The sequence below is a fragment of the Symsagittifera roscoffensis genome, chromosome 3 (genome assembly GCF_963678635.1).
Source record: "Symsagittifera roscoffensis chromosome 3, txSymRosc1.1, whole genome shotgun sequence".
Classification (NCBI taxonomy): domain Eukaryota; kingdom Metazoa; phylum Xenacoelomorpha; order Acoela; family Convolutidae; genus Symsagittifera; species Symsagittifera roscoffensis.
This window is the reverse complement of record NC_087064.1, coordinates 9,859,899-9,875,295: the sequence shown is the minus strand read 5'-3', so window position 1 is coordinate 9,875,295 and position 15,397 is coordinate 9,859,899. Positions and strand designations below refer to the sequence as shown.

General features: G+C 38.2%; 1 protein-coding gene across 1 annotated transcript; it reads right to left on the bottom strand.

Annotated features, from left to right (window-relative positions):
- Positions 1 to 1,239: 1,239 nt before the first annotated feature.
- On the bottom strand, positions 1,240 to 5,058 carry LOC134842585 (protein vav-like). Its single transcript, XM_063858994.1, has 2 exons — positions 4,703 to 5,058; positions 1,240 to 3,937 (listed from the first exon to the last, which is right to left on the bottom strand). Exons 1-2 carry the CDS (start codon positions 4,993 to 4,995, stop codon positions 1,630 to 1,632), a joined length of 2,601 nt encoding a protein of 866 aa, XP_063715064.1. The 5' UTR covers positions 4,996 to 5,058; the 3' UTR covers positions 1,240 to 1,629.
- Positions 5,059 to 15,397: the final 10,339 nt, after the last annotated feature.

Below are 15,397 nucleotides of genomic sequence, written 5' to 3'. Positions count from 1 at the left end.
TGCAATTGCAATTTGTAATGACTGAAGCGGCAAGGACTCTATATGCATTTATTTTGGATTATCACAGCTATCGTTTTTGCAGGTAGCTGATTTAATTGACTTTTTAAGTTAAAATAGTTGTTCCGAACTAGCAAATCAATAACAGGAATAATTTTATGTAACAAACAAAACAACAAAAATCTTAGACGATTCAAGGTAAATTATAATTATAATAAAAAATTTAAAAGTTTGGCCGGAGATTCAAACATTGATTCTGTTGGTCAACCTATCAAAACTTCAATTGAACCATTCAACGAACAAAATTTTAAATGAGTAATTGTATGTATGTATGTGTATGTATGTATGTATGTATGTATGTATATATGTAAGTATGTGTGTATGTAAATAAGTATGTATGTATGCATGTAAATATGTATGTATGCATGTATGTGTGTATGTATGTATGTATGTATGTATGTATGTTTGTTTGTTTGTATGTATGTATGTATGTATGAATGTATGTATGTATGTATGTATGTATGTATGTATGTATGTATGTATGTATGTATGTATGTATGTATGTATGTATGTATGTATGTATGTATGTATGTATGTATGTATGTATGTATGTATGTATGTATGTATGTATGTATGTATGTATGTATGTATGTATGTATGTATAAATGTATGTATGTATGTATGTATGTATGTATGTATGTATGTATGTATGTATGTATGTATGTATGTATGTATGTATGTATGTATGTATGTATGTATGTATGTATGTATGTATGTATGTATGTATGTATGTATGTATGTATGTATGTATGTATGTATGTATGTATGTATGTATGTATGTATGTATGTATGTATGTATGTATGTATGTATGTATGTATGTATGTATGTATGTATGTATGTATGTATGTATGTATGTATGTATGTATGTATGTATGTATGTATGTATGTATGTATGTATGTATGTATGTATGTATGTATGTATGTATGTATGTATGTATGTATGTATGTATGTATGTATGTATGTATGTATGTATGTATGTATGTATGTATGTATGTATGTATGTATGTATGTATGTATGTATGTATGTATGTATGTATGTATGTATGTATGTATGTATGTATGTATGTATGTATGTATGTATGTATGTAAGTATGCATCTATCTATGTATGTATATATGTATGTCTAATCAAAAAATGAAAGAATAAAAATCATGAAATTGAACATTTACAAACAGTACTTCCAGTGAACAATTGTAATATGTACAATTTACAAATACAAATGAGTGTATAATTTACAGAAAGCATAAAATAAAATTAAAGTCCTGTTAAAATGTCAGATTATCATTATAAATGTCGCATATTGATATATTAATTTGATTAGTCGACTGATTTGTACCGCAAACATAACTAGCAAAATGAGGATTCAATAATTAAAAAAGCTAACTTGATCTGATAGAAAAGTGACTGGGATCTCTTAACTATTTCAGCCTTATTGCAATAGCGGGAATGATTCGCTACTACGTACAAACTTCGCATATGCTTAACTGAGGGGTTTCTTTATTAGGTACCATAGTATGGGGGAATTTTTAGCATAGTATGGAGGGACTGTTTTATTTCTGTTCTGAGTCGTTTACGTTTCTTGGTCTTGCACGTATTCTAGAATTGTGTTTGGCACGATGAATTCGTGTCTTCTGAAGACGTTTTTGGTCATCTCTACCATGGCTTCGATGAACTTTTTGTTCGGATCCAGATGTTGTCGACACTTGACCCAAACCAACTCTCCCTTGGCCAACTCTTTCAGTTTATCCTTATCTACGTTGGCACTATAGGATGACTTTAAAAAAGCGAGAGAAGAAAAAACAGTTCTGTCCAATTGACTCTGCAGCATCTGAAGACCTTTGACGTAAGGAATATTGAGTCTGCTTTTTATATTTGGAAAACAACTTTCCAAACTGCGGGCTCGAAAATGATCAACTAGGTCGGCGATAGACTTGAAGAAGTTATTCTTCGTTATATAGAATTCACGCCGGCCCTTTTCGTCGAAATATATTTTCAAGTTCTGAACCTCGTTGTTCATTTTTATCATAACAGCTCCACCTTGAGGGTCATTGTCGCTCCGACGCACCAGAAACGTTTCGTTCGGGAGTTGTGAACAAATCCTATACGACGTGTCCCGATTGGCGACAGGACAAAACCAATCGTACAGGGCAAGTTCGTCATTCGGAGATAAAGTCTGCGGAATCGACTGTGACCGCGTGAGCTTGAGGACCCGCGAAGATGTAGATGGGACAGAAACTGTACTTCCTCGGGGCCGAAATTCTCCCTCGCCGTAATTCGACTTCCACACATCGTCGTCTTTCGGATCCTGTGCAATTAGAGGATTGACTATAATAACTGTAGGCTTTCCACCTAATTCAGCAGTAGAAGCCGGTTTTGACAACGGGTTTGAGACCATAGAAATCGGGTCAACATATGCTGCGGGGCAACTTTGACAAAGGTGTCTTGACAGCACGTCGTTCAAGCAGTCCAAATGTACATTGCGTTTACAGTGTTTCATGCATGTTAAGCCCTGATTAGAGTATCCTTTGAGTATTTTGTTGCATTCACAACAGTAGGTCAAATTCGTGAACGATTTTAGGACAAACTGGTGAACTTCATGAACTGGCCCATAGACGCAAGCTTGAACCATGGCTAGCATGTGGCTCCATTCGCTTTTCAGAAACCTGTTCTTTATAGCAATTTTTAAAACTCGGGATGAGTTGAACTCTAACCTGAAAAAAGGCTTGTCTTTCATCTTTTCGTGAACAGCAAACTTGAACGGATCGTTGGCAAAAACAAATGGCCGACGATTTTGTACCACACACACAATGCCAAGTTGAAAAAGGAAAACGCGGACGTTCGAGAACGTATCTTTGTCAACTTTAACACTGTGAATTAACGACTCCTTTAGAAACTTTCCCATAGACTCCGCGTTTTTTACTAAAATTTCGACTGGTATTTCATTCGAGTTGAAATTTTCTCTAACAAACTTAAGCGATTCGGCATCTCGTTTGCATTCGTTTAAATGCGAGTCTAATTCTTTCATAAGTTCCAGTGTCGTTTTGATCTGCTGGCAATCCGAGGAACTCTTCGTTTCGACATCTTTGACGAGACGTTCCACGTATAGATGGTACCTCAGCACATGCTGGAACGGACTATGCAAAACCGTTAGAAGATCAAAGTCTCGACACTTGGACTGATTGTCGGCTTCCGCCTTAGTCCTTTCAAAGCTTTCCACCAAAATAGGATTTTGGCTCAAAATCTCCTGCAACTTTTCGACTGCGCTATCAATTTCGTAAAAATACTGAGAGTAAACGGACGCTATTTTGTCTTTATAGACATCAAACCCTTTGCATACAGAAAAAGCATCGATTCTCGATGCTTGAGAACAAAATTCTTTCAGCAAGTTTTCGTGCAAATCTTTCATTCTGTTGAAGAGATCGCCACAAAATACAGTGTTGAATTGATTCGGGAACACTGAAATTAGTTTATTTTTGTACAAAGTAATCACATCTGTCAACATCTGTACGAAGGCTTTATCCTTGTCAACTATTTCTCGGACGATAGGACACTGGATATGCTCTCCCAGGTCTGGCACACTAGCTTCTGGAACGTATTGGTCGATCAGGCTGATATACGCATCAGCCTTGCTATACTCGATCCCACCGGTCATCGGCAGGTACTGTTCGATATCAATGGTTCCGTAGATTGAGTAGTCCGTCATCTCCTCTTGAGGATCTTTGCTCTGGAAGGAAGAGTTTCCGATCAGTTGCACAGGGTTGCGGCTTTTGCTTCGCATGGCATGCTTGTAAATATCAGTTTGACTAAGGGCTTGCAAAGCTAGTATGGCTCCCTGTACATCTGCTCCATCATAGAGGGCTTCCGGGTTGAACAGATACCTAAAAAAAACAATCAACAATCAATCACCATTTTCTGAAGCTTGAATTGTTTAAACTTCTATTTTTGACAAAAATAAAAGCAATATTCTGGTTCAGAATGATCTAGCGCAATAACAAAAGGACGGAAAAACATCACAAAACCTCTTCAACTTCCGCGCTAAAATCAGACAATAGTTTAGCTACGTTCATTTTACGCGTAAAACTTATAAGGAAAATGATTCCCACAAAATAGCCACCACACCAGATGTGATCTGTTAATAGTTTTGTAAGAAAACAGTGGCAACTCACAAAAATTCAAATAAACATTTTGTCGAAAATATATTTGTCACAACCATAAAAGAGAAGACATAAGCCAAAATACTATGCGAATAAGCCCCTATTTTGGATAGAAATGATTATTATGAAAACATACACACGGAAATTACGCCATTACGAGGCCAAACTGTGCACTGGATAGGAACACAATTTTGTGTCTGTATGTTCCTGGATTCCAGAGACAAGTCTTAAAATAAGAATCCAAAACAGCATAGAAGATCAAAGAAAAGTAGCAATGTTGCGGATTCCAGGACAAATCTGATGTTGGCCTGTTGCGGATTCCGCTTAAAATGCAGAGAATGCACAGTTTGGCCTCGTAATGGCCAGCAAAATGGTAGTCGCGAACCCGAACTACCGCGAAAAAATTGTAGTTTTGCAAAAGACAACTTGAAGGATATGGATTTTTTGGTCGCGTGTCCGATATGAATAAGAAGAATAAGAATCTTTCACCTTTCAGAGACTCCGAAGAAGCGACTGCAGCTGTCTCTGAAAAGGGTGATGTTGTTCACGCTCGCCGTCTCCGAGTTCTCACAATTCGGAACCACCAGGCGCAGGTCCAGTGAGTTTCGGTCAATAAAGGACAACAGATGACAGAGTTTACTGCCATCTCGGATAAACTTCAGGAAGCCTTCTAGCGAGTTTAGTGGATTGTAGCAGGCAAGTTCGGGTGTATTACAAAACCCGATTTGAGAGAACCATTTGACGCAGTCCTTGAAGTCAGGTTTTGTAGAGGACATTGACATTTCCCAACTGATGCTAAGCCGTTAAAAACTACATACAAACTAACTACATACAAATTACCTGAAAAGCTAAACAATCAAACAAAATTTTCTAAAGAGTTCTCTTCTCTGGTACAAATTTTCTCTTGAAACAATTTTAAAAAATTCAATCCACCTCTATTTTCAACAAACAGGCACGCACACATTTGATATCAAAAGTAGAAAAACTATGTTGTAAAATCTTGATGCCGTAGAAACACGCATAATAAAAAGCATACCGAATAGGCAAAACGGAAAAGAGTAAAAGTTTGCCATTTTGATTTCAATTTTAATTTTTGTTCCGACTTTTTTTGAAGGAGAGAGAAGAAATTACAAGCTAGCGTGATATTTTTCCACGCAATTCCAAAAAAGGTTTAAAGAATGGGTGAGGTTTTTTGAGTTAGGCTCTTTCAGCCGGGATCTGGACTCTGAAAAAAAATAATTCTTTAGTTATATGGATTTGTTCTTATTCACTAGTTTTTTGTAGGCACCTGAAATCACCTGAAATGAATCCACGCGTCAAAAGCAATGTTATTTTTTATACCGAATTGCTTATACCCGCATTCATAAAAGGTATACCACATACGCGAAACGCAAAAGCAAAAATTCGTAAATTTGTTCAATCGTTAGTAAGGGGCAACAAAATTGAATAAAAAGTTGTATAATGAGAGAATATTACAGCAGAAATCCTTTTTCGGAAAAAATTCGGACGCACTTTCAAACTAATTTTGGAGAAATTCAGACCAACTTTTCTCGGAAAAGTTTAGACCCATTTTTCTTGACCGAAGGAAAGGTTTTGTACTCTTTTGAAATCCAAATCATGGCTGAACAACCCTACGCCATAGGTTTTTACGTTCACTTTGTCAGAGTAAAAGAAAAAAAAATGCTTTTGTTTTGAATTGAAGCATTTTGAGTTCGCAGCCTTTTATGGCGGCAACCTTAAACCAATCCTATAACATTCATGGCTTTGAAATTTAGTTAAAAAACATCTTCCAAAAATAAGTATAGCAGCTTTCTGTCGAGTCGTAGAGACCTATCTGGCCAAAGACTGAATTTCAGAAAATAGGAAAAGGTGAAAAACTGATTTTTGGCTGAAACTACTGTCGTTCTTTTTCCACTTATTCCAGAGCAATGAAATTAGTAATGTGAGGCGGTATAATAGCAAAATAAAAGTATAAGTCGAAGGAAAATTTCGAACAAGAACTCAATTACAAATTACTACGCAGAGGAGAAGCTGAGTTTCGCACCACTTGCGGATACAAAATTGATCAAAATCAAACGGAAAAATATGAAAAAAAAATCAAAAGTTTACAATTACATTGTGGTAACAAAGCTGAAAATACCTGAGCAGAAAATTTTCATGCCGAAAAAAATTCAAAAGAACATTTTCAACTAACAAAAAAAATGTAACGTCCTTTTTAGCCTCAGAGTATACGCACGCGCACAAATTTTTTTTGATCCCTGAATAACGCAATAAGAGGCTGCTACATCGACATAAATTCATTCCAACTTTATAAACCCGATAAAAAGACAAAAAAATGAAAAAAAAACTTTTTTGATTCAACCGGATTTTGAAAATGCTAAAACACTTGAAACAATTACAGCGGAAAATGTTTGAAACTATGCTTGAAAACGGGGTTTAAACTATACCTCATTTGAGTTCGCAGCCTAAAAAGGCTACTACATCGACGCAAAAAGAGGCTACTACATCGATGTAAATTAATACGAACTTTATAAACCCGATAAAAAAGACAAAACTGAAAAAAAAAATCGATTCAACCGGATTTGGAAAATGCTTAAACACTTGAAACAATTACAGTGAAAACGCTTGCAGCAAAAAAAAACAATTCCTGGATCTGGGAAATAGGCCAACAAAATATAAGCAGACAAATAATGGGACGAAATTTTTTTTGAACCCGAAAGTTTACCATTTAAAAAAAAACAGGTCCTAGTCAGATTCGAACCCGAAACCTTTAGCGGCTCAGGCGTATTCGTTTCCTCCAGCCTATGTATGCAGGAGACACTGAGAAACTTGAAATAACACAGAGGTAAGCAAAGGGGAGCTTCGCAACACTTGCGGTGCAAAAATTATAAGTCAAGCAAAAATTATAAGTCAAGAAAAAGTTATCAAAAAATCAGATAAAAATTTGTTGCTAAAACTTTTTTGAAATTAAGCAAGCAACAAAATCAGCCTACCTCCATCATACTTTTTAAACCTGACTGCTATGCATCAACATATTTCAAAGACACGCGATCGAACCATGGGTAAACTGCCTTGGTAAATTGCATTGATGAAAGAACGATATACCACTAACTGTGATTTATTTTTTAAATTAGTAAATGAAAGACACAAATACCGAAAATTTTGATGTTGAAAACTTCTGATTTGATCGCACTTCAAGCTTGCTCGGTTCCCTTTTTTACCATCCCAACACAATAAAAGTAAGCAAAACTGGGGGAACAAAAAATTAGCAGATAACAACTCAAATTGACTTAGCAAAACGATGAACTCGACTAGCAATTTTAATTTATATTACCAAAAATTTTGAATTTAATTATTTCTGATTGGCTGGCAATTCAGGCTTGCTTCTGTCTCGTTTCGTAAATAAAGCAGCTACCTTCAAAACAATATGAGCTAAAAAGCAATGAGAACATTTTCAATAGTTATAGAAAAACTTAAAAAACATAATTTAAAAAATTGCGAAAATTCAAACAAATACACCTACATCAGAAAGACTATGAAAAAAAAACGCTGATTGAACAAACAAAAGCATGAAAGGTTGAAAAAGCAAAGTTATTTTGCGAATTAAAAACAAACACGAAAAAAAATGTTTCAAAAAAAAAATTTCGAAAATATTTCAAAAAATGTTTCAAAAAAATCGAACCTTTTGTTCAATTTCAAATATTTCCCTTTTTAGGATAGTCTGAGAAAACGATTTAGATTCGCCTAAATTTTGCGAGACTCCAATCATGTTTACAAAAACCAACAAAAAGCAATTGTAAAAAAATCATTCGGAAAATGAGCCTACGGAATAAAGCCGACACTCAATTGCCAAAAAAGACCGAAACTTTTGGCACAAAAAGTACTATCACACAAGGACCATAGTTAACCTATTGTGCACATACTACATTTACCTCAACAGTAAAACAGGTGCGAAATTCACGTGCGAAATCTGTGGACAAAATTGTATATCGGAAAAAAAAGTCTAGTACCCGGTTGCAATACCCTTCCTTATGGCACGGGTAATTATGAACCAAGGTACAACGAGTCCAGATGAGTCTTAAGTAAAAAGTTGTTGACGGAAAAAAATCTACTACCCGATTGCACTACCCTTGCTTATCGCAAGGGTTATCATCGTGTATAGTGTAAATTTCGTATCAATTTATCTAGAAAACGGAAATATAGGAATCCAAATCATGACAAAGAGGTCTGGAATGTGGTACATACTTCATCCCCTGAGAGCATTCTTTGAGTGTTCTGAACTTGGGCGAAAAAAACACCAGACTATCTTTAGTTCCTTGCTGTCACTTTTTTTTCAAATTTGCGACGTTTTGGTGCGTGGTGTGCTGAGAGGAACAAAACGAAAGCTTGCCACATCAGTCAATTAGTCAGTGAATTAGTCATATTTGACTACAAAACACAAAATGAAAAAAAAATCAAACGGTTCAAAAGAACTGGAGTTTGATGAAACATGAGCGGAAAACAATTTTCCGCTAAGATAAATTTTCCCAAAGATAAACAAAGGGAACGAGAAGTCGGGTTAGTAAATTGACAAACTAACAGGACGACTGTCGAATATGGTAAGAAACGTTCAAATCAGAACAAGATCTATGCTTTAAAAAATTAGCCGAGACGAATAAGCAGACAAAGGAAAGTCTGACAAATCAATATGCCTCGGAAAAAAATCAAACTCAAACATACCGAATGAAAAAAAAAGTCAGATCGGGACTCGAAACCCAAACCCTAAGGTGCAAAGGCAACCGCCTTACCTCTAGAAAAGTGGGTAAAATTTGTTAGCGAGAAAAAAATCTTTTCTCGATTACAAGACACTTGATCTCGCAAGTGTGAAGAATCAATACAAAACACAGCCCACAGACAGTTGAAACGAGTCAAGGAACGCAAGGAAACAAAAAAATACTGACTTGATTTTTTGAAGAAACTGAAACCTTCGAAGTTCAAGGAAAATTATATGGTCGTAAAGCTCTTTTGAATTTTACGAGCATCTAATTATTGAAATTTTTCGTAAATTTAAACCAATTTGAGAAAACTGGAACAATAGATAAGTTTTTCATTCCGCTGGCAAATCTGAAACTTAAATTCCACTTTTGAAACTAGAAGTCGATCACGTTTTTGGTGACCTGTGCACTTTTCTGCTCGATAGTGGAGTTCGCCTACCTTGGACAAAAGAAACTAAATAACTTAGAAAGAAATCAGAAGTCAAACCGCAAAAAATCAAATTTGTGCGCCAATAAGTTAAGACTTTTCCCACAAAAAAAAACAAAATCACGATCTTTATAGGAGTATTCGCTACGTTCATTGATAAACAAGATTTGATGGTTGCTGTGCACGTAGCAAAGAAAGTTTCGATCAGATTAATAAAACTAAGACAAATCAAGTTTCTTTACTTTTCAAACTTGTGCGTCGTGTGATTAAAAAATAATTTCTCACGGCTTAAATATAAGCTTTTTGTGCTAATATTTTAACTATAATAGCCTAAATGACAGCCAAAAATAGCTGGAAAATAGATTAAAATGAACATTTTGCACCACTTTTTCTCCAGACTGAGGAAACGTTCTTAACTTTCTAATGTCGATCGATCCACGAATGAAAACTCTTTAATACGATACACCACTCAAATCATTATGATAATTTTTATGGTACCTCTTTCAAAAGAAAATGTTAGTATTTACGAGATTAGAACTGAACACTTAAAAGTTAAATATTAGTTGCAATTACCACTGCAACATTCTCTGACTGCATCTACCATAAACCAAAGCAACCACAAATGTGCTGTAAATACAAAAAAAACACAGTTCAGGCAATGAGCCATTGCCAAATAGAAACTCAACTGAACACATAAATTGTGCACAGAAAGGTGTGACTTCAGCAGAAATTTTTTTGCTGGATTTTTTTTTGAATATGCTAGTTTAGTAAGCAGCAGAGAAAATTCAACCACAGTTTTGCATCTGTTAATTAACTACTCCAAAAAATTTGATTACATTTTTTATGTTCAATTTTTCTTTGAGGCAAACGCGTTCTTCGACTGACTTAATCACATACTGCTCTTACCCAATCTGCCTTCAGTATTTCCAAGAGTCTGTTTCTGGGTGGGGGGGGGGGGGCGTATCAATTCGATTAGGGGGCTGAATTGTTTCCAAATCATTAGTCTCTTTTGCTAATATATTATAACATACCTACTATACATCAGCGGATTTAGGGGGGGGGGGGCTTCTCTCAGGGACTCGACCCCCTGCCGACCCAAAGGGTCCCCCCTTTGTACTATTTTGAGATATCCATTTTTGGCTGATTGACTCTAAAATTTTCTAAGGACGCCTTGGGCGCCAAAATATACTACTATACTCCAATTGAGGTAAGAGCGCGCGCCGAGAAAACGCAATTTTTGGGTCAAAATTTTCCAAATCCGCCTTTTTGGCCTGTTTTTTCAATAATTTGCCTGCGGCGCTGAAAATTTGGTCAAAATGGGGTCTTTATACTGATTTGGGAGAGCTCAGAAAAAAATTATTGTCGACCTAAAAAAAAGTCTGTATGAAAAACCGTCGACCTGTATGAAAATCCGCCCCCCCCCCCTCGAGAAAATCCTAGATCCGCTCCTGCTACTCTAGCTGCAGTTTTCGCAGAGCTTGAAAAATCAATTATTCTGACCTAATAGTGAAACCACTCTCCTAACGCCATTTTTTGCGTTTACAAGCTAGCTGACATGCCCATTCGTTATTTTATTGAGGAAAAAATAAACGCATACTCCATACAGAATTACTGTCTATTTTATTTTGTTCAAAATTACAAAATTGGAGCAAAAGAAATGTTTATTTGATAATAAATAGTGTAACGAATTCGCATGACAGTTAACATGTGAACACAAAAACACTTCAGTTATTATGTGAACACATATTTTTAAAGCTCATACAGCCAGTCAACGGAAAAGACGACATTTATTTTGACCACTTGAAAAAATTGAATCTTGGTTTCTTGATGGTTTCATTTTGATTCGCCTCCTGGTTTATTTTTCCCATCTCAGGGGCGGCCTGAAAACTATCTGAAGTGTCTGCATTCAAAGCATATGCTGGAGGTCTTTTAACTGTTCCTATTCTTTTTGTCTTCCCAGTATGGCCGTGGTATTTATGTTTAGCTGTCTTAGGCTTAGCCTTTCTCCTTTTAACATCCATTGTAGCTATTACCGGCTGTTGAGTCCGCGTCTGTGTTTTGACAACTGGAGGATCTTCAACTTCTAGACCGCAATTTGGACAATTGCCGCTTTCATTGTTGACATTCACAGGACGATCAATTGACTCACTCAATTCATAAGATGTGCCCCTAATTGCGTAGTCGTAATCCGGTGAAGTTGTCGTGAAACTATACGAGCCTCTAGGTTGTCGGTACTCGTTCGCAAAGTACACCGGTGACATTGCGTCCCCACGGCACTCGGGATCCGAACAGCAACTGCTGCAAACCGAGAGTCTGTCGCAATTCGCATCTGAACACACAGATTCGCTCATGCTCAGAATACTCGGCGAGTAAGCATCCTCGCATCTATCGCCATAGAGAGGACAATTAAACGAGTGACTCATCGTTGAAGGTGACACCACTTCACACTGCGACTCGAAAGTCGGATCGTGGTCACAGTCACAATACATGTAACTCACAGAAGCTTCATCGCGGCCGATAAAAGCACCCGATTGGAAACTATTTGGGCACTCAAACTGTGCGTTGTGCGATAGCGACGCAACCCGAACCGAATGGTCGTTTCCTGATCTGGCTGTGTCTTCCGTTCGGTTTTGATGGAGAGGTAGAGTAGCTGTTTTGAGTGACGATGGAGGTTCCATTTTAGAGTCTAAAGTCGCACGTTTTGTGTTCGGCATGTTACTGTCCGAGCACGAAAATGAAGATGGACTCGTAAGTTCGTATCCAGGGGGTGGATTAACATCCCTGCGAGCACTGTGGAATTCTAGAGCAGGTGTCTCTTCTTGACGAGGTTCCTCCAGCAACCTTTGAGATATAAATCGTCGCATTGAATCGCTTCTCGGAATCGGCTCTCCATTGAAACTGCTACTGTCTGAAAAAGGAGCATCCGAGCTATCTTCGATTCCGTCAGAATATAGTCCATTAAAGTCTAATGGGGTCACAAATCCTGCCGGAGTCTGGAAGCCTTTCGGTTCCTCGTCCATCACTTCTCGTTCATCGTCAATATCTGAATCCAAAACTTCTGGTAACTCATTTGGATCTTTCGCGGAGATTTTAACCTGGTTTGAATCTTGAACACAAGATGGTGTTTTGAAATCAGAAGGCTCTAAAAATAGTCTCCTTCTCTCTGAGTCAATTCCAGTTGGGGTTCGAAACTCTCTTTGCTCCTGGCTCAAACTATCTCTTTTAGCTTCAAGCTCAGCTCGAGGATTACCGCCTTTACTATGCTGAGTATTTGGCTCAATGAACTCCATAGCCGTTTCGTAGTTCTCATCAGGTTGGCGCTCCGTGTTCAGTTTCAACGCGTCCATTTTAGGCGAATCATTAGACTCATCGAGAACGTCGGTTTCGTGGGCTGTTGCATATGAGAGTGACTGTGTATTTGGCTGCCTATCAAGCTGTATGTGAGTAACATTTAGCAAGCTTTTATCTTCAACTTTTGACTCATCTGTCGCGTCTGAGTAGTAACTAAAAGATGTCTGCTGTTCTTTAGCAGACTGATACAATTGATCGGCAGTTGTATTAGTTGCAGATGGTCCTGCAGGCTGGTCCAATGATGGTTCAGTGTCCGAGTACTCACTGTTTGAACTTCTTTCGTCTGAAGCGTCCGGAGACACAGGCATAGGTGTGTCCTGCTGGGTTGCTTTTCTACTCCCGTCCTTATTCAAAATCCCCAATTTGTTTCTCCAGTACTCCAGACTCATTTTATCACTGGGAGGTGTGATTGTGGAAAAAGTGGAAGTTTTTGTTTCTTGATGTTTCTCAGATCCAGAAGCAAATGTACTAGCTGGATGGCGTTCTGAAAATTGAGAATTTCTAGGAACTACGCTCTGTCTTGGAATTTCTTGAATTATGAGAGGATCGCTTCTCTTAAGAGCTAAAGAAGGAATCGAAACAGTCGCTCTCAAGGATTCGTCTGAGTGTTTCTTTTTCTTAGCAGCCGATCTGTGTTCTGCAGCTGCCATAACTGCATTGATGTCCCAAGAAGAAACGTCATCAAGATTACTAGGCATAAACTGTTGCGCGGTGTATGCTGACTTCATAGAGGTTTCTTTAGAAACCAAGTCACCTTCAGGTGGTTGATCACGCTCGTACTCCGAAGTTCCAAAACTCGAAACCTGATAGTTGGTCTGCGGCTGATACATGGAATCAGTTATTACGTCATCGTCATTAGAAGGCATAGTTGTTGAAGGAACTGTTGACAAAAACACTACCTCTTTTTCATTCATCCCATAAGCATCTAGCAAATTATCGACATACGAGCAGCTATCTTCGCTCTCAGGGAACGAACTCATTGATGGCAACATTGTAGTCTTAACAAGCGAATTATCGAGGTCACCTAATTGAGTCAAGTCCAGACTTTTGGATGATACTTCACTCGGAACATTCGGGATACTGTGGCCTAAATTCGCTTTCCTCTGGAAATCATCAGGAACTGTACTGATCTCCGATGACTGACTTGACGTTCCACACGGAATGGCCGGGGTTGGTGGTCGTTCAGTTGTAAATGAAGCAGTTTTAGGAGGCACATAAGCCTGGTCATTTCTAGGACCCAAATTCTTCGGAACAGCAGAGTAGTCCGACTCTGCTACTTGTGCAGTATGGTACGTCTGAATGTCAGTATTCGCCGAGTGCCATCCATGCTCAGCACATGGAACCATTGATCCAAAGTCGGTTCTACCACCTGAAGAAAGCGACGTCGGATTTGGAGATAACGTTATAGGACACACTTCCAGCTGGTCGCCACTTCGTTCCACAGATATTTCCTGCTTTTGAACAAAATGTTTGTTCACTTCTGTCGAATGTTCCGATGACTTATTGAAATCATCGGCAGAAGTGACCGCAAAGTGAGATTCTTCAAAATCGGTGGTCGGTGTATGCAGTTGATCTGAATCCAACGACTGGTTTACGTCTGGCTCCGAAAAGCGACGGTATTCGCTAATTCTGTACTCTTCGACTAGAGACTCGTAAGGAGTCATAAAAACTGCCATTCCTTCCTCAGTTGCATGCAAAACTACTTGTTTTCCATCGCTTTCGTCGTCCGAATTTCGTTCCCGATCTAGATCCATCACACTGAATACTGACACAGCTTCCTCTTGCTCAATAGAACTATTCATAACCGACTCACAGACTTGAGTCGCTTTAGCGTCTGATTTGTCACTGAGGTCCTCGACAAAGCTTTCGTTCAGAAGACGACTTCCAGTGTCATCACGAGCTATAGTCTCGCTTCCTACTGTGGACAAGACAACAGACGAAGTATCAAAGAAAGTTCCACCGGCACATGTTTTAGAATCTGATGAGCAGAAACTTCTCACGAAACTGCTACGAGTGGTGTCCAATACAGTAGCCTTTTCACCACCGCTGGCAACACTCTTAGAGTCGGAAATACTTGCTTTTTCAGTGCTCGCCAGTGAATTTCCAGGTGTAAAGGGAAAAGCTTCAGATTGTTTGTCGACTGAATTTGAGACTGAATGTTGCTCTGAGTAATCTGTGTACAATTGATACCTGGGACCCAGTGGCACTGATCGGCTAGACGCAACTTCACTTTTTTGGCAAGCCAAACTAGTCTCAACGACTGAAGGTGAAATTGACCCTTCATAAGATACAGGAGCATTGACATGACGGACTCCACTTGGAATCTCATAGTCAGCTTCAGCAACTTGTTCATCAAAAGGCGTCGGGGGTTCGGCGTATGAGCTTTCAGTAGCAAATGTCGATATTTCATCTTTAGATTCCTGGTAGTTTTCATCACTGTATGAAGATGACTGTGCCAAGCTTGGGTTTTGTGATTCGAATTTCCAGTCACCAGATGTCAAATCTTCAACCCTTTTTGACTCAGCGAAAGTGGTAGCTGTTTTCTCCGTCACAACAGGCGTCAAGGATTCTCGGACTTCAGATGCGCTTGTAGAGTAATCAACTCTGTTCAACTCTTTAGGTCCTATTGCATTATTCAAAACAGAATCTGGC

Coding starts and splice junctions, on each gene's coding strand:
- LOC134842585 (XM_063858994.1), bottom strand. CDS start 4,995: ATGTCAATGTCCTCTACAAAACCTGACTTCAAGGACTGCGTCAAATGG. Junction 3,938..4,702: donor TTCTTCGGAGTCTCTGAAAG/GTGAAAGATTCT, acceptor TGTTTTTTTTAG/GTATCTGTTCAACCCGGAAG.